General features: G+C 46.5%; 1 protein-coding gene across 2 annotated transcripts in view; it reads left to right on the plus strand.

Moving 5' to 3' along the window:
- ADAM19 (ADAM metallopeptidase domain 19) overlaps positions 1 to 25,127 on the plus strand; it is a 100,838-nt gene that overhangs the window by 56,977 nt on the left and 18,734 nt on the right. For both annotated transcript variants that reach the window (XM_063447755.1, XM_063447756.1), the window contains 4 exons: positions 2,382 to 2,559; positions 7,747 to 7,836; positions 8,546 to 8,741; positions 9,573 to 9,681. In XM_063447755.1, coding sequence (XP_063303825.1) covers positions 2,382 to 2,559; positions 7,747 to 7,836; positions 8,546 to 8,741; positions 9,573 to 9,681 — 573 coding nt within the window. The remainder of the gene's footprint in view (positions 1 to 2,381; positions 2,560 to 7,746; positions 7,837 to 8,545; positions 8,742 to 9,572; positions 9,682 to 25,127) is intronic.

Consider the following 25,127-nt stretch of genomic DNA (forward strand, 5'->3'; position numbering starts at 1 on the left):
AACTGGGCCCAGGGCAGCTGCCCCGTTTGCCCCTCCTTAAAGACGGCCCTGCCTATAGTAGATACATATACTGAGGCCGTGTCCTCATAGTAATTCATACACAGAGCATATAGTGCATACATAAACTGAGGCTGTGTCTCCATAGTAACTCATATATATATATATCCTATAGTGGATACCAATACTGAGGCTGTGTCCTCACAGTAACTCACACAGAGCATATAGTGTATACATAAACAGAGGCTCTGTCTCCATAGTAACTCATATATATATCCTATAGTGGATACCAATACTGAGGCTGTGTCCTCACAGTAACTCACACAGAGCATATAGTGTATACATAAACTGAGGCAGCGTCCTCATTGTAACTCATACATAGAGCCTATAATGGATACATATACTGAGGCTGTCCCCATAGAAACTCACACAGAGCATATAGTGGATACATATACTGAGGCTGTGTCTCAATAGAAACTCCTATGTATATCATATAGAGGATACTTATACTGAGGCGGTGTACTCACAGTAACTCTTATATAGACCATATAGCGGATACATATACTGAGGCAGTATCCTAGTAACTCCTACATAGAGCATATAGTGGATACATATACTGAGGCAGTGTCCTTATAGTAACCCATACATGGAGCATATACTGGACACACTCTGATCATACGTTAGAGCATAAAGTGAAAACATACCGATGCTGTACCACCACCAGATTATGTATGGATACTGAGGCCCGTGGTCTCATATGCAGTATATACTTCCACTTTCTGGAAAAGCCTGCTTATTTGCAATAATGCACAGATAACAGCAATCAATGCCACATATCTTGATAGAAACAAGTGTGTGTGGACTTAGAGTTAGGTTTTTAAAACCTATCATATACATGTGTGTACTTCAATCAGTCACCCAGGAAAGTTCTCTTACCTTGGATATTTCTCTGTCTTCAGGACTGTGAAATTCCAGCAGACTTAATACAGCCAGCATATCCATTATTAGCACTCTTTTTCACAATGCCTCACTGCATCATAAGCACTCTTTTTTTTTTCACAATGCCTTCTTGCATTATCAGCACTCTTTTGCACCAAGCATCCTTTCATGTATAAACTTACCTAAATGCTCACCACACAAACCTCCTAAATGTGACCTATTTGTTAGAAGGAAGCCTAATGTAAGCAGCTGGGAGGGACTGAAAGAACAGAGATCCAGGTGCCTATACTAGTTTTAATCTAATTTACTAATGCACTTACCTGAACCGCTGCAGGCCTGTGTTTCAGCGGCAAAATGGGGATTTGATAAACTGACAGCCTAAACTGTTTAAACTATAGGTTTCCATCTGTACCCCATATGCCGTCCATCATCACCAGTGGGAGGAGGTTTAACCAACCCCATACAAGGTGGAACACATAGAAAAGGAATACCCAGGTAGTCACCTTATGGAAGTGCTGTTTACTGGGTCTTCAAGGATAATGGCTTAGACTCGGCTGGGCCTCATGTATGCAGTGGACAGCTGTCATCCCCTCAGGGAGAGAGATAGACCAGACTCCTGATTGCTGAAGTAGGTACCCAGACTGGCAATTCTTACAGATGTGCTGTTTGCTGGGTCTTCAGGGATAAGAGGCTGAACCCTGGCTTGGCTTCATGTAGGCAGTATATCACATTCATCCCTTGAGTGGGTACCCAAGCTGGCCTGTTGCTGGGTCTTCAGGGATAAGAGGCTGAACCCTGGCATGCAGTGGACCATTTTCATCCCTTAAGGGAGAGGTTGGGTCCGACCCCCGGTCACTAAAGGGGGTACCCAGGTTTGCAGTATTAACAATAGTGCGCTGCTGGGTCTTCAGGGCTTAGAGGCTGAACCCTGGCATGGCTACAAAAATATTGCCTGGTGAGCATAAAATAAAAATTCTAGGCCTGCATAAGCAGACTCCTTCCAAACTGCTGTGAAGGACAGGAAAAAAGACTGTCTGATGGGAAGGGGGAGGATCTATATATACCAGTTTCAGAGTTCTATTTCCTGTCCTTTCTGCTGTGAGGGGAGGAGCTAACCCATGAGTAAATGCTGCCATGAATAATGTCAGGAAAATACATTTATACTAAGCATGCATACTATACAGGGCATTGAAGGCCCTCTCAGTGGCTAGAAAGGATGAGGGGTGTTGCAATCTCAGTCCTTATTTAGGGCCATAAATGAGCAAAATGACATTTTGAAAGTTAGTTTATGTTTAAACATTGCTGTGAGTAAAAGGAATACATAAATATGACTCTTAAGCCTTTGTTATAACTGCTTTCTGTGTTTTCTACACAGACAAGAATTGTGTTTAGGAAATATTACTCTAATCCTTGTCACTAACTGCTTGCTATGTTTTTTTACCCAGACACCCGTTCCCAAAAGTATTCAACAGCTGTAACAGACAGGAGTTGGATCGCTTTCTTCGCTCAGGTGGAGGAATGTGTCTTGGTAACACACCTGACACCAAGACACTGTATGGTGGTGCGAGGTGTGGCAATGGGTTCTTAGAAGAAGGGGAGGAATGTGACTGTGGAGACACTGAGGTAAAATATACTAAAGTGAATGCATTAGTAGCCAGACTTTACATTGCCAGTTATTTTCAGCCATGTATTTTAGTTGTTATAATGGGGCTATATAACATACATTTGTGGACATTTTTATGGCTTCTTGAAGATGCCACAACAGGTGGAGCTCCAATTGGGATAAGTGTTCCCTGGAAACATTATACACCAGTCACACAACTGTAGTAAGAGAGTTTTTGGTTTGTACACAAAACTTAATCATGGTAGACAAACAAAATTTAGGCCAAAGTAGCTGAATTGGAGCTGGTCTCTAAATCAGTTGTTTTCAGTTTGGCTATTTTGGCCTTAAATTTCAAATTCACTTTGAGTTTACTTTAAATTCCCAGCCATTCTCGGTGAGTAACACTGTAATTGTTCATGCTTCCCCTTTGTTGGTGAAAAACAAGAGAACAACCTTTACAAATGCAGTTCTACTCTTTCTTTTGTTACTTGTCCTTATTTTTTTGCATTTTATGTACTTTCTGGCACTTTTTTATATTTTTCTGTGTTTTTTTTTTTTATCCCCTTTTGTATGTATTTGACAAGGAATTCTTAAATAACATTGCTTACACACATAAAATACATTGCCAACAGGGGTGTACCGCGGGTGTACCACAGGGCTGGTGATAGCAGCGCCGGCCAAGGGGGGTGCAAAAATCACTTGTTTGCTCCTCTCCCTCCCGCTCTGCGTAGGAGCTCCTGGTGTCATGTGACTACGTCCAGACTACGTCCCTCCTCCCCTGCTTTGTGAGGTAAAACGTCCAACAGTGTGTAGGGGGGAGAGCAGAGCCAGCACCATTATCACCTCAGGCGCAGACTCTTAAAAAAAGCAGCTGCCTAATAATATTGATATGCATGGAAGGCTTAGAGGGGAGATTATAATTGCAAGAGGGGGATTAGTAATAGGAATGGAAGGGGTAGGGGGTAGTAATATGAAGGGGTGCATGGGTAGTTATATAAATGGAAGGGGTAGGGGGTAGTAATAGTAATGGAAGGGGTGCATGGGTAGTAATATAAATGGAAGAGGGGGATTAGTAATAGGAATGGAAGGGGTAGGGGGTAGTAATATGAAGGGGTGCATGGGTAGTTATATAAATGGAAGGGGTAGGGGGTAGTAATAGTAATGGAAGGGGTGCATGGGTAGTAATATAAATGGAAGGGGTAGAGGGGTAGTAATAGTAATGGAAGGGGTGGAGGGTAGTAATATGAAGGGGCAGGGGGTAATAATATGAATGGAACGGGTGAGGATAGTAATATGAATGGAAGGGGTAGGAGGGTTAGTTATATGAATGGAAGGGGTAGGGGAAGAGTGATATGAATGGAAGGGTTAGGGGAAGAGTAATATGAATGGAAGGGGTGGGGGTACTATGAATGGAAGGGGTGGGTGGGGGAGAAATATGAATGGAAGGAGTGGGGGGAGAACTATGAATGAAAAGAGTGGGGGGATAGCTATGAATGGAAGGGGTAAGGGGGAGAACTATGAATGGAAGGAGTAGGGGGTAGAGCTATGAATGTGAGGTGTAGAGGGGGAGAGAGCTATGAATGGAAGGGGTAGGGGAGGAGAGAGCTATGAATGGAAGAGGTGGGGGTACTATGAATTGAAAGGGTAGTGGGGGGGGCATTTAAGAATGGAAAGGGTGAGGGGGGAGAGCTCTGAATGGAAGGGTGGGGGGAACTATAAATGGAAGGGGTGGGGGAACTATGAATGAAACGGGTAGGGGGGGACTATGAATGGAAAAGGTAGGGGGGAGAGCTATGAATGGAAGGAGTGGGGGGATGCTATGAATGGAAAGGGTAGGTGGGTGCTATGAATGGAAGGGGTACATAAATAAATCATATACCCCACTGGACCACCAAGTATAAGAAACCCCTGGACAACCTACGATTTAAAATTTCTGCTGGATCACCAGGGTTCCTAGCTGCATCCCTGCAAAAAAAAAAAAAAAAAAAAAGGTAAGCAGGAGGGGAGCAACAACCCCATATTTTTTTACATTTATTTCAGAAATGCAAAATTAAATAGAGAGGCTGGAGTTGCAACATACAAACAAAGCCACCTCACCAATATCTCACACAGACCACACAGGCCACACATCCATCACACACATACATATTACACTCAATAATCACACCCACACGACACATTCAGCCATCACACACAGCACATCAGCCACCACATACATATTACACGCAGGAACCCAGCACACTCAGCCACCACACACCCACATACATATTACACTCAGGAATCACACACAGCACACTCAGCCACCACACACCCACATACATATTACACTCAGGAATCACACACAACACACTCAGGAATCACACACAGCTATCACACACAGCACACTCAGCCACCACACACCCACATACACATTACACTCAGGAACCAAACACAACACATTCAGCTACCACACATCACACTCAGGAATCGCACACAGCTATCACAAACAGCACACACATGGCCTTACAGTCATAATGGGAAAAAAATCAATCCATTAAAACTTACAATGGTCATACATTTAACATAAAGTATTGACATTTTGTGGTGTTTTGTTTTGTTAGGTATTCCACCTGCTGTAAACACTCATTTTCCTTTAGATACGTTATTTATTGGATCTGTGAATTGCGATGGAATCATTGTGCACATTAATATAAGTTGTATTTCTGCAGTAACTGAGCTACGTGTAACTTGGTGTGAGTTTAAGTGCAATGAGTCTAGTTATATACTCACATCCACCAGACATTACTTTATTGCTGTGGAGCACTGATAAATTTGTCTACTATACACATTACACAATGCACATTACTGTCAGTTTTAGTGTGGTGGAGTTCTGTGATGCTCATGCAAACTGCACATTACTGTGAGTTTTAGTGTGGTGGAGCTTTGTGATACTCATACACAATGCACATTACTGTGAATTTTAGTGTGGTGGAGCTTTGTGATACTCATACACAATGCACATTACTGTGAGTTTTAGTGCGGTGGAGCTCTGTGAAAATCTGGTTATTAGTACAGGGCTGCTCAGCCGATGGCCGTTGATGGGGGCCATGAACAGTGGGAGTTGAGAGTCCATTGGGGCCTGGGGGGGTTGTCCCTACAGCTCTAGGTGCTTATGCAAACCCGCCATGTGGACCAAAACAATGCACGCTGCAGGCCCTGCCAAGCGGGAATCCACTGACTGTGCGGGTTACGCAGGAGTATTTGACCACCTCTTGAGAGCTGTGCGGCAACACATCTGTCGGGCATAGTGGTAGGTTTGCTGCATGCGTGTATCAGCTGCGGCCCCCAAGTTCCTCTCACCTTCACCCAGCGTCGGCGGTTAAGTGCCACCCGTTGCGGTCTCCTGCGCCTCCTTCTCCGCACTAGCCAGCATGGCTGCATGGGCGATGGCCGGCCACGTGGCGTTGTCCCACGGACCGGCTCTAGGTTGCTCTGCCTTTGCTGATAGAAATGGAGGTAGGTACCTGAGTACTCTGCTTTGCCCAGGTTTGGATTAGCGGGTCATCGTGGATGGTTGGCTTTGGGTAGGAACCCAAATCGGCAGAGCTAGCCGCGGCAGCCATCTTAATCTGTAGGCCTCAGCTTCCTACGTCGCTGTGCTGTTTGTAGTGATAGATCACTAGAGGGTACCAGTGGGGACCGGGATAACCCCCACCGGACCAGAGGGGGGGAGAACAGAGCTCTTAATCTGATGTTTGCCAGACACGGGCAGAGGATCGGCCGCCTCCTCCACCACGAGTACTAGTGAAGGTCGCAGAGGGAGCTTTTCATGGGTTATGCACGCAGAATCGAGCACTATCAGGCACAGTGCTTGCCAAGGTCCTCTTGGTGAGGGTAAGCAGGTTTGTGCCAAAATTGTGATACGAAAGTCCAGGTTATAGGCTTAGTAGGAGGATTCCCCTCAAGAGCTCCAGCAACATGCAGCCTTCTTGGACAGCGATCAGTCCCCGCCCCCCATGCCCTTCTTTTGTGGCTTGAATACCAAATCATCCCGCAAGACTCAGTGGAGTTCCAGACTGTGCAGCCTGCGGATCTCAGCGGGACACGCAGGAACATTTGCCGACTGGGCCCTTTACTCACCGAGGTAGAATAAATCCTTCAAACGATGGGCTGCATGAGACCAAAAACACTGGCAACGGTGTCCCAAGAAACGACAGACATCTGCAAGCTGCTTCAATGCACACCGAAAACTAAAGCAGCGGAGCCAGCCACCACAGACCCGTCGGATGATGAGGTCAGTCTACAACAGACAGGGCCTAGTGAACCCACTCCCTCCACCTCAAATGTACCCCCAGGGACACCAATATCTTCTCTGGCCACCAAAGATGACATCACTAACCTATATGAACGTATCAGGAAACTCTTTGACGCGGATATTGCTCTGGTGAAGGTTGAGGTCCAGGCGGTCACAGAGCTTGTTCAAACTACAGAAGAAGAGGTGTCAGAGCTCAAAAGAGGCCTAACAACATTACAATCCCGTAGTTCGCCCAGAGATCCAGATGCAACCTCCTAACACATACTGTCTGAGACTAGGAACTATGTTGTTGCATTTGCGTTTCACAACCTACCTAACGTGTAACTTTATTTTAATTTACTTCATAAATTTAAAAATGTGCATGTATGCCTCATTGTCCCAAATGTTATCTATGATGGTTTCCTTAAGGTATGCTGTTGGGACACCTTTAAGCATGTTTGTACACTTTTGCACTGCACATATAAAGAATTATAAAAATAAATGTTATGGCCAGGTGGTGTTTCAGTGAACATATACCTTCCACAGACTTTCTCCAGTAGCTATTGGAAAAGTTAAGGATTGTTTTGTAGAGATTGGAGAACCCATTAATAATATGACATGACTGGACTGTTGTTTTGGCTTGCTCTCTTGTTGAATGCTTGTGTTTTGACTTACCCATTGTGACAGATGTTTGACACTGTTTTGCCCCAGTGGGTACGGGATGTCTGTGAACAAGCTTTCAGGACAGTTTTCATATAAATCGCCTAAGATGCTCCATTTGAGGACTGTATTCCCCATCACCCCTAGCTAGCCAGATATAAGCTGCTGTTAAACAATGTCCTGACCACAGTAGACTCCAAACCTACAATATGGTTTTGTTTATATGTGTAGCAATGCCTTTATATTGATAACACTGTCTGCTTTTTCCACTTAGCACTGCAATAATCCCTGTTGTAATGCCACTACATGCACTCTGCTGCCAGGAGCTGAATGTGCTCACGGGACCTGTTGCCATCGTTGCAAAGTAAGTAGGAGATAGAAAAAATTACAATTATTTGAATACTTTATTTTTAATCCTAATTTATTTTATTGAAATTTATAAAAGAAATCACAGTTTCTTTTCAAACACATTTAAGAAGACAAGGAATCTTGTTTAAGAACATCACCACTATCACAAAGTTTATCTCACTATTACCGTGAAAGGTTATCAAACTACTCATCAATTTCGCAAACATAAAGAAGGTCTCACACAATCTGTAAAATGGTATGGATAGCTTACTTAGAATAATTACTTGGGGGCTTTTTTTGTTGGCCTCAACCATCAGTGTATATTTGGCAAATTCTACTATCAACTGAACACATGTATAGTGAGGGGAGTTCCTTAACCCCTTAAGGACCAACTTCTGGAATAAAAGGGAATCATGACATGTCACACATGTCATGTGTCCTTAAGGGGTTAATTTGAGTCTATGTTTAGGACTGTGCAGATATTTAGTTAATTCAATGTCAGAATAAGTGAGAGAAACAATATGACTCTTTCTATAATCACCTGATAACTAATCATATATATGCTGTATTATGTCATTATCTAAAAAAAAAAAAAAAAACATCCACAGAGTACACAGAGTATATGCAAAATGTTCTGGTTCCTTAAATATAAACAATCTGCACAACTGTGAAACTATTGTAAACATTCCAGCAAGCGTGCTATTTTGTATTATATTCTTGTTTAGTTAAGGCCACCTGGGATTCTGTGTCGGAAAACATCTAGACCCTGTGATCTTCCAGAGTACTGCACTGGGCGATCTGCGGTTTGTCCTTCAAACTCCTTCCAGCTGGATGGAACACCCTGCCACGGGGGACGAGCTTTCTGCTATACTGGAAGATGTCTTACCCACCAGGAACAGTGCCACCTACTGTGGGGAAGTGGTGAGTAAATCCAAATAATGGATATGCTTAATGACTCTTTCTGCTTAAATAGCTATACGGTTAAAAGCTGCAGTAACTACTAACAACTAGAAAGAAAGAAAAAGGAACTGTCCAAAAGTCCATTGTTGAACCCCTTGAGGACAGAGGTAATTGTCCAAGTTCTGAACCAAAACAAAACTTAGTATTTGCGCTATGTGTTTGTTTCACCATAATTTAAGGATTTCTCTTTAAGCGCCCCATACATGCTATGTATTGCTTTTTAACCCCTTAAGGACACATGACATGTGTGACATGTCATGATTCCCTTTTATTCCAGAAGTTTGGTCCTTAATGGGTTAAGGTGCATAAAAGGGCTTTTTTTAAAATATCCTGTATGTATACCTAACACGGCATTAATTTTAGTAGTTAATGCTAACCGTGTACCAAATCTCCCCTCCTCCACCTCCAATGCTACAGCAATTATACCGCTAACCCTATGCTCACACTAACACTAACCATATATTTACCCTAACTTTATTATTGACCTTACACTAAACCAGGGGTAGACAACATTCAGCAATCCAGATGTTTTGGACTACATCTCCCATAATGCTTTTACAGCCATAATGCTGGCAAAGTAGCAAAGGAAATGTAGTCCAATACATCTGGGGTGACGAATTTTACCTCCACTTGATATGTCCTGCAATTCTGGTTACCTGAATATATATCCCCAATACTCTTCTAAACCTAGTCTTAACCAAACCTAGTCTAACCTAGTCTAACTACCATAAAAAATAATATTGTAATAACATGTATACATAAGTAAATTATACATTCTCTTTTTTGTGTTAGGTGCTCGCTCTGCCCCAGATAAGTGCTTTGAAAGGATCAATGAAGCTGGTGACCAATATGGTAATTGTGGACGAGACATGAATGGGGAATACAGGAAGTGTGCAGCTCGGTGAGTGAGCCATAGAGGAGGTGTGTCACTTGAGTAGGCTGTACAGGGAGTGAGAAATACAGGTATGGCATGGCGAGAACTCAGCAAAAGTTACCATACAAACTTTACTTTAAAAGTTATGCGCCTAAACCACTAGAGAACAATGCTGTTGCAATAGACACCACAATCCTCGTAGATGAGAAACGTGTACGATGTCGAGGGTCATATTTCTACAGGGCTCCTGAAGAAGAGGATACAGTGGATCCAGGGCTTGTTCTCACTGGCACTAAATGTGGAGAGGACCAGGTACGAGCTAGAGAAGAGTACCTTATCCCTCTTATCATCTGTGGACATACTACAGTATATATTTCATTAGACGTGTGTGGTAAATGGATTTAGGCTGTATTTAACCTGGTTAAATAGAAAACCTCTCCTAGAAATCAGTGAAGCAATTGATGATGTTCAAAAATGGAGAACTCAGCAAAAGATACCATATCAACTTTACTTAAAAAATACTTATTTAAAAAATGAAATACAAATTATAATTTCTTTGTGACAGGTATAACCATGGTTTGTTTCTTCTTTTAAAACATATCAAACTGAGGCCTTGATGTAATATTTTTAGATATACTTTTAAAAAGATGGAATATGAAAAATATTTTCATTTTGTAACATTATATGTTTTTTTTTTCAATTTGACAATTTTTATTTTTCAAATAGGTGGGATCAGGGTTAGGGTTACAGAAAGGAAAAAGGGGGAGTGGGGGAGGGGTTTACAAAGGTATCACATTAGAGACATTAGAAACATTAGAAACATCTCACTGAAGACGTCACATTAAATACACATTGCAGCGTCGTGTAATAGCATAGTCTAATCACATTACGCAGGCTTATTATCTTGTTACATATTTTATTTTTTTTTATTTTTTTTATTTTTTTTTCCCCAGCTTAGACTGTTGGCTCTCTGCTAGGAGTAAGTGCGAGGTTGATGTCAAATTCTCTGTTATGGTGTTTGGTGCACTTTGTTGTTGGAGCTGGCACAACATTTCTCTGTACATTAGCCACAATCTTACTTTCATTGGTTTATTGTGGAGTGCGTCCAGTGAGCTTTGTGGGTCATTGCATGGGGTGGGAAAGCGGTTAAACGTTAACTTATGTACAAGTGGGTTCCTATACTCAGTAGTGGAATCATCTGGTGGGTCATACTACAGTGTGGGCTTTACCTTACTCGGAGTCGTTGTTAACTCAGGTGGTGCCTATCCTCAGGTAGGGGTTCTCCATAAGGAGCATTATGTTGATGGTGGTGATGAGGATTGTGGGGAGCAACTCAGTTTATGCTATTTGTAGGGCCTGGTACACTCGTGGTTCATGGGTGGCTTGCCCTTGCTTTCCGTTGTGTAGTTCCTCCTCAGTTTGCTACGGTGTAGTATTATGTGACAGTGTTGCAAGCTTGTCCCTAGTTTGATTTTAAGTCCGTGGGACTTTCTAGTATCCTAACTATGACATGGGTTACTGCCTGAATTCACATGGGTCAATCGCTCACTCCCCTCCCATGTTCTGTATTCCCAGTGTTTGCCAATACCTTTCCCACATCTGCCCCGCATCCCGTGTCACCCCCGGTTGCCTAATGTGTCGGGCAGCCATCAGTTCATACTCCCAGTTAGTCTGTATTTGTAGCTTTAGTGAGTGGTTTGTGGGGGGGGTTGCCGCTTTCCATGCTCTAGCAATTAAGGTGTTTGCTGCTATTAGGGTTTGGAATAGAAGTTTAGCATGGACCTTAGAGAGATGCTCGGGCCATATGCCCAAGAGGCACATCTCAGGGGTTAGTTCCATTGGTATTGGTATGATGTGGGCAAGTATTTCGGCTACTCCTGCCCAATAAGGACGGATAAGCGCACACGTCCACCATATGTGATATAGCGTGCCAGTCTCAGCCTGGCATCGCCAGCAGTGAGTGGGGGTGCCTGGGAACATGTGTGCCAATCTCGTTGGGACCAAGTACCATCTGTATTGTATTTTCCGTAGTTGTTCCAGATGGGCTATGCATGCTGTGTTACCTTTATGTATGATATATGCTCTGTTCCATTGGTCAGGTGTGAATGTTCGGCCTATATCGTCATGCCATGCTTGTGTGTATTTGCTTATAGAAGCTGTTGTGTTGTCAAGAATTGTAGAGTAAATCAGTGAAAAGCATTTCTTATGCGGTTCGCCTTTGAGGCACCATGAGTCAAACTTCGAGATGGTAGGCGCCCTGAGGTTGCTTGTGGTCGATTGCATGAGGGATTTGAGTTGGAGAAATGAGAAGATTGCTTTGTGTGGCAGGCTAAATTGAGTCTGTAAGGTTGGGAATTGCTTTAAGGTGGTCCCCTCATATAATTGGTGTACATGTGTGCATCCTGCTTTTATCCACGTGTGGTGATCAAATGATTGGTTCCTGAGATGTATGCTGTGCATTGGGGTGGCCAGCGACACCGCCCCGGGTCCGCTGAGACGGTCCCGGTATCTGTCCCATGTGTTTACCAGTAGTGTGGTTGTTGGTAGCATGTCTGGCATCGCAGGTCTCTGCGTTTTAGGTACCCAGAATAGGTAATGTAAGCCTGCTTTGCTGGATCAGTGGGATTCTATGGCCACCCATTGTGATGTGGCACCTTGTGAGCGTGTATGTGTGTTCGCCACTGTAGAGAGGATCGCTGCTGTGTAGTACAGTTTAATGTCGGGGACGCTCATCCCCCCTTTCCCTACCGGTCTTGTGAGTGCAGGCAGTGCTATTCTAGGCCTTTTTTTCGCCCAGATGAATTTCGTGACTGTTTTTTGCATTGCCGTCAGGAATTGTTTAGATAGTGGGATCTGAAGTGTGCGGAACAGGTACTGCAGTTTGGGGAGTAGTGACATTTTGAACGCCGCTATTCGGCCATACCAGGATATGAAGTCATTGCTCCAAGATTCTAGCGTTCGTATTATTTCCCCGTGTAGTTTCTCGTAATTATATTTGTGTAGGAGGTGTATCGTTTTGGTTAGTCTAATCCCCAGAAAAGTGATGTAGTCCTCCCTCCAGTCGAAGTTAAAGGATGACTTGAGGGTCTGTAGGGTGTGTCTTGGAATGTCCAGACCCAATGCCTGTGTCTTGGTTAAGTTGAGTCTGTAGTAGGAGACCGCGTTGTAGTCTTGTATGCTTTGTAGTAGATTGGGGAGTGATATGTGGGGTTGCGTCAGGGTCAGGAGAATGTCGTCAGCAAATAAATTTAGGGTGTATGTCTCACCGCCTATGGATACACCATGTATGGATGGGTTTGTACGGATCGCTGAGGCCAATGGCTCCAGCGCCAAGACATAGAGAAGGTGGGACAGGGGGCATCCTTGCCTAGTGCCGTTAGTAATTCTGAATTTGTCTGATACAAAACCCGAGTTCAAGACTCGTGCTGTTGGCGCCGAGTAGAGAGCCCTGACCGCCGAGATGAAGACCCCCGGGAGCCCAAACTTTAGGAGGGCCGCCTCCAGGAATCCCCAGCCCAGCCGGTCAAAGGCTTTTTCTGCGTCAAGAGAGAGCAGTAGTCCCCCTCCTCCCGATTTTTTAAGGCTCTGTATTACATTTAGGACTTTCCTCGTATTATCTGCCCCCTGTCTCCCCATCACAAACCCCACCTGGTCACCGTGCACCACATGGGGGAGTATGGGTCTCAGTCTCAGTGCGAATAGTTTGGCTAGTAATTTTGCGTCCGTATTTAGGAGTGAAATCGGTCGGAAATTTTGTGGGCATGTTGGCGGTTTCCCCGGTTTTGGGAGGGTAACAATGTGAGCCAGCTGAGTTTCCTCAGGGAGTGATTCCTACCTTACTGCCTCATTAAAAACCTCTGCTAGCTGAGGTGCCAATATGTCCTGGAATTTGAGATAATAAGAGTTGGCGAAGCCATCTGGGCCCGGAGCTTTGCCCTTTGGTAAGGTCTGTATTGTAGCGGCGACTTCTTCCGCTGTTATGGGATGGGATAGTGCGTCTCGTTGGTGGTCCGTCAGTGTGGGTAGGTTAATTTTATCTAGGTATGTTGCTATGTCCGAGGTCGAGGGGGTGTGGGTGGTCGGGTCTCGTTTGAGGTTGTAGAGTTCTGAATAGTATTTTGCAAACTCATTCCCTATATCAATTGGAGCCATTACTTTCCCTCCTATTTTAGTGTTCAAATATGCTATTTTATGTGCCTGCTGTTGTTTTTTTAGTCGGTGAGCCAGCAATTTCCCAGCTCTGTTCCCTTGAGAGTAATGGGTTGCTTTAAGCCTTCGTAGATTGTACCCCGTCTTGTGGAGGGCCTGTTGGCGGATTTGTGAGCCTATGAGGGATATTTGTTCCCTTAAGCGCGGGGTTGGGTGGGTTTGGTTTAGGGTTGTCAGGTTGTATAGCTCTTTCTGCCATTCCAGTAGTTGGGTTTGTGACTTGCGCTTGAGATACGAGGCTCGTTTTATTAGGATTCCCCGTATAACCGCCTTGTGCGCCTGCCAGATCATGTGGTGTGGTAGTGATGGGTTTGTGTTGTCTTCAAAGTATTGGTGCAGGGAGGTAGTCAATTCGTCTGTGAATGTCTGGTCTGTCAGAATTGATTCATTAAGTCTCCATGGACTTCTGTGTTTAAAGTCGTAGGAGTCTTTGAGGGTCAGCTCTACTGGTGCATGGTCTGACCATACAATTTGGCCTACTTTGCAGTCGACTACCTGTCCCAGTGTTGCTCCTCCCATCAGGAACCCGTCAATCCTTGAGTATGTGTTATGGACTGATGAGTGGTGTGTGTATTCTTTTTTGTCCGGATGTACCACCCTCCACACATCATAATAATGGTGCAATGCCAATAGTTTCCCCAAGGCTGTGCATTGGCGCCTAAGCGGTTTATGTCTGGGGCTTCTGTGCGGTAAGGTGGAATCCATTGCCGGGTTTAGGACATGATTCATATCCCTGCATAATATGGTTATCCCCTGCTGGATTCGTGATACCTTGCTTATGATCATGTGTATGAAGTTTCGTTGATTGGTGTTAGGTGCATATATATTTGCTATCATGTAAAGGGTGTTGTTTATGCGTCCTACAAGTATGACATATCTCCCTTCCTTGTCTATATCCTCCAGAATTGGCTCGTAAGCTACGTGTCGGCTTATGAGGGTGGAAACCCCTTTAGATTTGGTTTGTGCTGTAGAATGGTATTGGTGGGGGAATTGTTCCGACAGAATACTCGGGTGTGTCGTCCCCCTAAAGTGAGTTTCTTGCAGGCAGAGTATATCTGCATCACTGTATCTTATGTCCCTCCCCAGGAGGTGCCTCTGCACCGGAAGGTTCAGCCCTCTTACATTATGAGTATAGACCTTTATGGTGGCTTATACGTGAAGCGACTGTATAGTGCCAGTAGACTTTTAATTATTCGGGGGTGCTGCCCGTCCCATCTCTCTCGAGCTGGGCAGTTCCCTCCTTGAGTGTCCCACCTAAGTAGGAATATGCCATTTTGGTGTCCCCCACCAGAGTCCAGCTCCAGTGTGGTGGATCTGTCCCGTACAGTGTAGCCGGAACTGGCTGGTGTGGATAGGTTACCCGGTGTACCTTTGTGGATGGGGAAAGGGGTGATAGGGGGGGATTGTGCAACAACATATATACATAACACAAAATAAATTGTAAAACTATATACAAGCAAACAATCAAGTACTATCTCGTAAGCCAGATGTATGGCTTGGCGCCTATAGGAGGCGCCTTGGGGGTCGGAGCTTAAGCGCTTCGATCCTGGATTTAACTGCTCTCGCGAGGTCGGCCCTCGCTGACATGGTGGTTAAACATTGTGACCCTAATTTTATATTCTACATACTGTATGGTATAATTCTGCCTCATTTACCGATACGGGTTCCTGTGTAGGCACCCCTAGTTAACTATACTGATTTGGATTAGGGCTAGTTAGGCCAGCCTCATCCCCAGTGATAGCTGAGCATGAGGTATCGTTACAGTGCCCAGGGGGGAGGCTGTTTCATGGCCTCTATTGTCGCAGGTTAAGGGGGTTAACAGTATGATTGTATTATACAGAGAAAACACATTATATGATACTTGCGTACTCTGGAGAAGTCTATTAGTATTGTTAGTATTATGGCCTGCTTTGCGTTTTGTCCATGGCCTGCTCGCTATTTGCGGGCTTTTTTCCAAACTTGTTGCAGGTGACCTGCTGGCTGGTTCTCTGGCAGGTGTGCCGGTGGGTTGAGACCCCATTCTTTCAGCTTCAGTAATCCATCCTCTGGCGTGCATATGGCTGTAAGGGCCCCATTGCGTTGTATCAGCAGTTTCGTCGGGTATCCCCACCGATAAGCGATATTGTTGTTCCTAAGCAGGTCGGTAATAACGTTGAAGGTTTTCCTGCATCGTAGCGTCATTGCTGAGATATCCGCAAAGATTTTGATTTTTTGGTACGAAGCCGGTAATTCTTTTTGCGTACGGCTGGCTTTCATAATTGCCTCTTTGGCGTGATAATAATGCATCTTAAGGATTATATCCCTAGGCTTGTCGGCTGGTAAGTACTGCGGTTTCGCCACTCTGTGGATCCTGTCCATCAACAGGACATCTTGGGGCAAGTCAGGGACCAGCAGACGGAAAAGTCCTGTGGCATAAGCTGGTAGATCTTGTGGGCCTATGCTTTCGGGTTCATTTCTTAGGCGTAGGTTGCTCCGTCGCGCTCGGTCTTCCAGGTCGGCCATTTTGGCTTCATAGCTGTTAAGTTTGATCCATGCTTCCTCCACTCTATCTGCTAACCTGTTGTGGGCTTCCACATGTGCCTCCATGTTGGCCTCAAGCTCCGAGGTCCGGGTGCCCAGTGTTTGTATATCCGTTCGGAGGTCAGTGAAGGACCGCTGCAGGGTATCTTGTAATTTTGCGGCCATACTGTCAAACATCGCTTGCAGGCTGTCTGTGGTAAGTATAAGGCCTGTGGGGTCTGGCGTTCCCGCCTGTTCGCTGTCTGTGTCAGCGCCATCTTGGGAATCTTCCCGTGGCAGCGCGCTCTTTGGCTGACCTGTTTTTGCTCCAAAGAAGTGGAGCTTATCCTGTTTTTCGGTCGCCCGCTTGCTTTTTGCGTGGGACATGACCAGTAAGTGTTGCTGTGATATTTTTCTCCGGTGTTCGGGTCCTAAACTCAATGTGAGGGCCTAATGCTCACGGAGCTAGTCAAACATGCGACCGCTCGCGTTCCGTTCCAACATTATATGTTTTGATATAATAATATATGTTTTACATATTATATATTTTAATGTTTTGTAAAAGGATTTTTTTTTTTTTACATTCTTTATTTATAATAAGGTTAAACACCAATAACATAAAACATAGTGACACATGTACAACAACGTGGATAGAGTCATGAGCCAATACAATAGAAGTGAGCCGTTCATATGAGGAGCCAGAATGTATTGGCCCCTTTGCAGATGGCGAAAGTGTGTTGTCCATGGGGTGTCCATAATAATGCATAGTGTCCAACCATTTTTTTTTTTTTTTTAAAGTAGAAAATCGAGGCCAATCAGAAAAGAACGGCTATATTGCTTGAAATACAATGTATCCGGAACTAGGAGTACGTATTCGCATCGCTTTCGGGTGTAATAAGAGCCTAGTCCTAGCCCAATGGTGGGGGCACCCAGTAGTGTACGTGCATATATTTGGTTGAGGCCTCCAGGTATAAGCGCCCCTTACCACTCGGGACTCAGGTGTAGCTAGTGTAATAACGGATATGAGTATGGAGCCATTCAGAGTATTAGTGGCCAAAAAAGAAAAAGAATAGACAAGAGAGATAAACATGAGAGAAGGGATCGTAGGCAAAGGAGGGAACGGTAGGGAGAGTAGAGAAAAAAGGCGGGGTCATAGGTGGGGGGGAAGGAGGAGGGAAGGGAGGGGATTTCACTCGTGTCGCCCCTCAGTGCCCCGTTAGACAGCTTAAGATCATAAGGCCTCACGAGACAGTATCTGGGTTAAATTAGTACAGTCCCAACGGGCTAGCTTTATCCCTGATGTCTCTCGTTGAGCTCCCCAGTAAACCTTAGCATTGGGATAAATCAAGGAGGCGCTCAGTTCCAATGAGTACTAGGTAGGGGGCGGGCGATCCCTGCGTCTCTAGTCTCCGATGCCACTATCTATCCATGGTGTCCATACCTTATCAAATTTTGAAGTCGTGCCCCTGACCTTTGCCGTAAGTTTGTCCATGAGGAATGTGTCTTTAATCTTTTGTATCACTATGCAAAGCGGGGGCGTGGAGGTCTGAAGCCAAACCTGTGCCAGGGCCCTCCTTGCCGCTAGGTTCACCTTATGTACTAGCGTCTGTTCGGTTCTGGTCCAGTTTTCTAGAGGTCTAGCCAGAAGGAACACCCACGGGTCCAGCCTAATCTCCCTACCAAAGATATCCTTCAGTAAATCTATCACCAGTTTCCAGTATTTTTGGGCTTCCGGACATTCCCACCACATATGCAAATAAGTCCCTTTGTGTCCGCACCCTCTCCAGCACAAGTCTGTAGTCGTTTTATGCATTCTGAAGAGTTTCACCGGGGTGGTGTACCACCTAAACATGGTCTTGTACGCTTGTTCCTGCATGGATACACATATGGAGGAGGTCGCGGCCGCCTCCCAGATCTCCTGCCAATCGACCCCCTCCAGCTCCTCGCCTAGATCGGTTTCCCATTGAGCTGTATAAGTAAGCTCCCCCCATTCGGAAGTGGAGTTAGATATGTGTGCATATATAGCCGTTATGAGGCCCCTTGGGAATCGTTTATTAAGGCACATGGTTTCGAAAAAAGTGAGTGGCTGCGTCGCGCTAGCTCTATTCCTCGGGGCCTGTGCAAAATCTCTAAGCTGGAGATATCGAAAGAAATCCGAAGGGCGTAGGGCAGCCCTATTTTTTAATTCTTCAAATTGAAGAATTGAGCCGCCTTCATACATATGACATAAGCGTTGGACGCCTGCGCTTTCTAAGCCCTTGAAATCCCTTACGTCTAAACCAGGGGTGAACGTTTTGTTCCTCAAATAAGGCGTTAATGGGGACATTTTGGAGGATAATCCATATTTGATTGACGCCACGTCCCATATTTTAATCGAGTTTGCTATGGCAGGACAGTCGATGCGTGTAGTCGGTCTGTGGTCCCGGGGGACCCACATGGCGAGTTGTGGGATGTCGGGTCCCATAAGGGACGACTCTAAATCCACCCATCTCCTTACCTCCGGGGGAGAGTGCCAATGCGCTATCTGTGTTAGCTGAGCTGCTAAATAATAGAAATAAAAATTGGGTAAACCCAGGCCCCCCCTTGTTTTTGCCCTGTACAAAATATTGCGGGAGACCCTTTGTCTCTTATTTTGCCATATGAATTTCCCTACTGCCTGCTGGAGTGTTCCCAGGTCCGATTTAGTCAGTCGAACCGGGAGGGCTTGGAATAGAAATAACATTCTGGGGAGCACATTCATTTTGACCGAGTGGATTCTGCCGATCCACGAGATCGGTTTATCCTGCCATTTCTCCATATCCGTAATCAGAGTACGAAGTAAAGGGGAATAGTTTTGTTGGAAGAGCTGGGTGGGGTCCGCCGTTAGGTGGATCCCCAAATACTTTATATGGTGTTTCACGATGCGTATATTGTGAGCGGACCCCACGTAAGCGATATCAGAGTCTCGCATACATATAGGAAGCGCGCTCGACTTAGGGAGGTTCACCTTATAGCCTGCTAGGTTGCCATAAGATTCCAGCGCCGTTGCCAGCGCTTCCATGGACCTTATCGGGTCTGTCAGAGTCAGCAATACATCGTCCGCGAAAGCTGACACAACGTATCTCCGGTCCCCCACTGCTATCCCTTGAATCTCCTGGGTATAGCGCACTTTCTGTAACAGGGGTTCGAGCGACAAGGCGAAAAGCAGAGGTGATAATGGGCAGCCCTGTCTGGTCCCGTTGCCCAAGGTAAATGGTGAGGCTCGTGAACCCGCTATTTGAACCCGCGCTCGTACGTTCGTATACATTGCCCTGATAGCAGTGATGTAAGCGTGAGGTAGGCCAAAATGCCGGAGGACTTCGAACAGATAGGGCCACTTAACCCTATCGAAAGCCTTTTCCGCGTCGAGCGACAGGATCATTGTTGGTATCCCCTTATCCGCCTGCCTCCAGATCAGGTCAATGTTGCGCCGGGTATTCTCATATAGTTGTCTGCCGGGTATAAAACCCACCTGATCAGGGTGTATCAGACTCGTTAAGAAGGGGTTCAAGCGGGTCGCCAAAATTTTAGCTAAAATTTTTGAGTCGTGATTTATTAGCGATATCGGGCGAAAATTTTCAGGGACTGCATCGTCCCTGCCCGGTTTTGGTAAGAGTACTACGTCGGCCAGCGACATGTCCCTGTCTGGTGTGCCCCCCTCCATGAGATCGTTAAACAGCGTTTCCAAATGTGGGGTGAGTTCTTCGCGGAAGATCTTGTAGTACCCGCCCTCAAAACCATCTGGGCCCGGAGCCTTATTACCTTTCAATGCTGAGATTGCCGCGTCTATTTCCTCAGCCGTGATACGCGCTCCCAAAACAGCTGCGTTCCCTTCGCTCAACTTCGGCAGAGACAGTGGAGCCAAAAAGTCCCTAGTGTCGTCTATCGCACGCTGTTGGTGATCGCTGCCACTCTCCCCAGAATGGTTATATAATTTAGAATAGTAATCAGTGAAAACTTTCGCTATATCGGTGGGGTCCGTGCAATAGTTGCCCTCGGCATTCTTGATTCTCGTGACGTGAGAATGAGCCTGTCTCGGGCGGAGGGATCTAGCCAACAGCGTATCCATTTTATTGGACTTCTCGTAGTATGTCCGTTTGGACCGCACCACGGCCCTAGCTGTGTCGTCCAGGAGCGCCTCACGTACCGACGTGCGGTGTGTTTGTACGTCCACCAACGAGTTGGGGGACGGAGCGGCCTTGTGTTTTTCTTCCGCTTTTCCTAGGGCCTCCAGTAGAGTCGATAGTAATTGTGTTTTGCGTTTCTTTTTAAGTGTAGCTTCACGGATAAGTATGCCACGTATGACCGCCTTGTGAGCGGCCCATACCGTGGCCGGGCTGAGATCGGGTGCCGTATTTCGAAGGAAATAGTCGGATAGTTCCTGTCGGACCGACTCCACCACGACCGGATCTTGTAGCAGGGAGGTATTAAGTTTCCAGGACCACGGGGAGGCTATACACAAATTATCTAGGGTCAGCGTAACTTCCGCGTGATCCGACCAAGTTATAGATCCGATCGTGGATGTCGAGGTCCTCGACGCTGAATGCGAGTTCACTAGGAACATGTCGATTCTGGAATAAGTTCCATGGGGTGCAGAGTAATAAGTATAGTCTCGGTCATCTGGATGGTGAGCCCTCCAGATGTCCAAGAGGCCTGTACGCTGGATAAACGTACGGAGTAGTTTATCCTGGCTCCCTCGACCATGTGATCTTGGCGACCCGCCGCCGTGGCTCCTATCCACGGCTGGGCATGGGGTAGCATTAAGATCCCCTCCTACAATGATCATGCCGTGCGGTAAGCCATTCACTGTTTGGGTCATGTGATCCCAAAATTCAGTGGAAGGGATGTTCGGGGCGTAAATATTAAGAAGGTGGATCGTATGGGAATACAAACTCCCCGATAGTAATATATAGCGCCCCGCCGGGTCTGTTAACACCTTCCCAATCCGAAAAGGGCATCTATGGTGTACGAGTATGGCGATGCCGTTCCTTTTGTTTAATGCTCTAGCCTCGTGTGCTACTCTGAAAGTGTGGTCTTTTAGGGTGAACTTCGCATGCGTGGATATATGCGTTTCCTGCAGGAACGCTATATCTGGATTCAAGCGTTTAAGTTCCCTAAACATAAGGCGTCTTTTACTGGGGGCATTAAGGCCCTTAACATTCAGAGATAATATTTTTAACGGCATGGCAATGGGTGGGACGTGAAGCTTGTCCTGGTACTCTGATCCCACGGGACCCGGCACAGATAAGTCTTTGTCGTGTGCGAAGGCCTATAGCTCTCGTCCAATCTCAGCAAATCAGGACTGTGACCCATGCTACGGGCGAACACAAGGCCCCCCCCTCCCAAGGGGACGGGGACATAGGGGAAGGAGAAGGGGAAAGGAAAGACAGTAGGGTAGAGTAGAAGGGTTATGAGAGAGAATCGTAAGAAAATTGAGAAGGAAAAGAAAAACAAACACAAACGCCTGGTCTTACCTATTGCCAGGACGAACTGGGGTATATGTCGAAGCTTGCTCAGAGCACTGAAAGGGCTCCAGAGAAGCAGGAACATAGACCAACCACTGGAAGCACCCTAGGGGTGCCAAACTGAACTTCATTGGAGATAAAAAAATTTAAACATCTGGAGTGTACAAAGGTAGGGGAATGTAATCGGGCTGCATTTAGCTCGGGCCCTGACCTGTGGGCCCCCACAAGAAGGCGTCGGAGTGGGTGTCAGGGGAGGGGGTAGTGAGCCAATCACAACCTGTCCCCCTATAACTCAATAGCGGACAGCTGTGTGAGGTTAATACTAGGGAGCATAATGCAAACTGTGTGTAAGGGTCGGAACTCAGAAGTGGTAAAGGCTGGAGGGGGTCACATAAAATGAAGGAGTACTATAGTAGAGTAGCTGGGCGACATGTAGTATCAGTATATTACGCCCTTAAGTAAGTGTCCTCCTTGCTTGCCGCAATACGGGGAACGATGATAACTATATACCTTATGTAGTTATGAGCTATGTTACATGCATCTCGAGGTGCATGGCACAGGAATTTTAAGGCGAGACACCAACTCGGATCCCCTCGAAGACTGTTAGTTTCCTCTCATCTCTAACTATATGGGGATCTGAATATTTGAAATACAGCCCGCCCGGGGGTAATGGAGTGCGTGCAACTGTCGCCCACGTACAACTATGGAGGAGCCTAAGTGAGGGGTAAAACATCCCCCTTGTAGATCCAGAGCCTACAGTGCGTCCCATATCATCCTATATCGAACAATGTACCCCCTACCACCCCCGGCCCCGGGTCCCAATGGTCAACTACCCCCCGCATAATAAGAGACAGGAAATGTCAAACCCCGCATCCTAGCTCATAAAAACCAATAGCATACAAGTTGAGGGGGTGTTACAAAAAACGTATCCCGCCGCCCGCCGCCCCACACCGGGCCCGTGCCCCCGCCAGAGCATGAAAACACAGATAAAATGCATCGCAACTCCCGCCCCCTGGGGACTTAATGATACGTGGAAAAATAGGGGATGGGAGGCTATAAGCCGGTACACGGTATTCGCCAGAAGACCCCCAAAAAATTAGGTAGGGCCGTGTTCTGGGGGTGCAGAAATATTAAGATAGAAATATACAACCAAAACACATGTCCCCGGAGTATAACAGTACATATATGCCGCAGCGCGACGCCGGGCATAGTAAAACATTCGAACCCGCCGCCCGCCGCCCCCATCAGACCCGAACCCCTGAGACAACAGAGGACCATCGCACGATACTCCGGTCCCGGTCTCGAGGGACCTGCTTAACTCAGGAGAGCGGGGAAACTGATAGAGAATGTTGTAGGATGGGTCCCATCGGGCCTATACACAGCGTCTGCCGCCAGACCCCAAAACCAGGCGTTTCTATGGGGAAGGGTGGCCACAAAGAAGCAGCATATGAGCGGTATCAAGGTGGGTAGCAGGTAGAAGCCCTAGCCCACCCCAAGCAAGAGGGAGCCCACCCACAAAAGGGGGAGCCCGCAAACCCACGGAGGCCTCACTGCGGGTCCCTATACCCAGGGCCACAAAATGACAAAAATAAAACAAGAGAGAAAAAAAGGGGATATATAAAGAAAAAAAAAAAAAAAAAAAAAATTTTCAACCCCCCGGGAACGAGGCTCCGGTAACCCCCTCCCAAGCAACATTAACCCCCCCCCTGTGAGGCCTCACCAACCGGGATAACAGCCACCCGACCCGGGACAGCATCCGACGATCGCCATCTTCACCCGTCCGCAGCATACCATTCGCGAGGGAGGGCAGAGAGGACCTCCACCTGGGCCGTCGATACAGCAAAATCAGCGGGCGGGTGAATCCCCAGATCCCTCAGGAACTGCGCCGGGTCGCCATCAGGAAAAAGAAGCCTGGTGCGGCCCTCTTTGAAGGCCATGAGCCGGAAGGGGTGCCCCCATGCATACTTGACAGAATGGCGCTGCAGTAGCTCAGTGATGGGGCGCCATTCTCGTCGTCTCTGTAAAGTTAGTGGGGTCAAATCTTGAAACAGCGCGAGTTCGACCCCGTTGTGGGTGATCGGGCGCTCTCTGCCTCGTCTCATCAGGGCCTCTTTTGTTTGGAAGGAGAGGAATTTTATTATTACGTCTCTTGGCCGTCGGTCGTCCGCCCTTCTCGCCCGGAGTGCCCTATGCGCCCGTTCTATCTGCCATAAGTGGTCGGGGATGTCGGGGAGCAGAGGTTTAAAGATCCCCAGGACTGCTTCGCTCAGGGACCCCTCCCCCTCCTGTTCGGGCAAGCCCCGGAGGCGAACGTTATTTCGTCTCGATCTGTTACCCAGATCGTCGATTGCCGACTCCGCTGACAACAATTGAGAAGTAAGGTGATTGATTTGGGCAGCAGCTGCGTTGTGAGCCACAACCGTGGACTCCACCCGATTCTCCAGCGCCGCCGTCCTTACTCCCAGGGCCTGGATTTCTGTCTTCACTTCCGCGGAGTTACGGGCGATCTCTGCAGCCAGGTAGGTGCGGACCTCCGTCAATTTAGCCATGATCTGGCTGGCCTCAGAGTCCGGAGAGCCCATGGCCCCGCTGCTCGCTGGGCTCGAGGGGGAATGGGGCGTACCTCGACCATCCCGTCCGCCATCTTGTGTGCTCGATCGCGCCGTGCGAGAGGCCGCAAACATGTCGGTCAAAGTTACTCCCGGTTCAGCCGCCGGTTTGGTTTGCTTTCTCGAGGCCCTTCTGTCCATTGCACTTCCCCAACTTGGTAAAGCAGTTTAGGCAATTTATCTCCGCTTTCGTAGGCTGTTGGCACCGCGGTCGCAGCAGAGCTCTACATGGACACGTCCAGCTCGCTCGGCTGCTAACCACGCCCCCTGTAAAAGGATTTTTAAATATGTTATCCAAAAATATTAAATGATTTAAAAAGCTTATTCAACAATATTAATTTGAGGCTTAAATCAAACTCTGAAAAGTACCAATGACACCCTAAATACGGGAATTGGAGACCTTACATTAGGATGTGCCTGGACACACTCTGAATGCACCTTGTACACACCTATGAGTATGAAGCTGTGCTAATAAGAAATATAAAATCTCTGCAACAAGGTAAATGGGGGGTATGCTGAGCATGGCGGGAAAAACTCACATTGGAAAAAAAAAAAACACAATCTTACCTCATTCTAAACATTGAATTAGTTCTGGCCATAGGAACATGAACAGTTTAGTGGATGCAGCAATATGTATTGATCATTCGAATGATTTCTTCTGTGCACATATTGC

Source organism: Pelobates fuscus, chromosome 3, assembly GCF_036172605.1.
Source record: "Pelobates fuscus isolate aPelFus1 chromosome 3, aPelFus1.pri, whole genome shotgun sequence".
Lineage (NCBI taxonomy): Eukaryota > Metazoa > Chordata > Amphibia > Anura > Pelobatidae > Pelobates > Pelobates fuscus.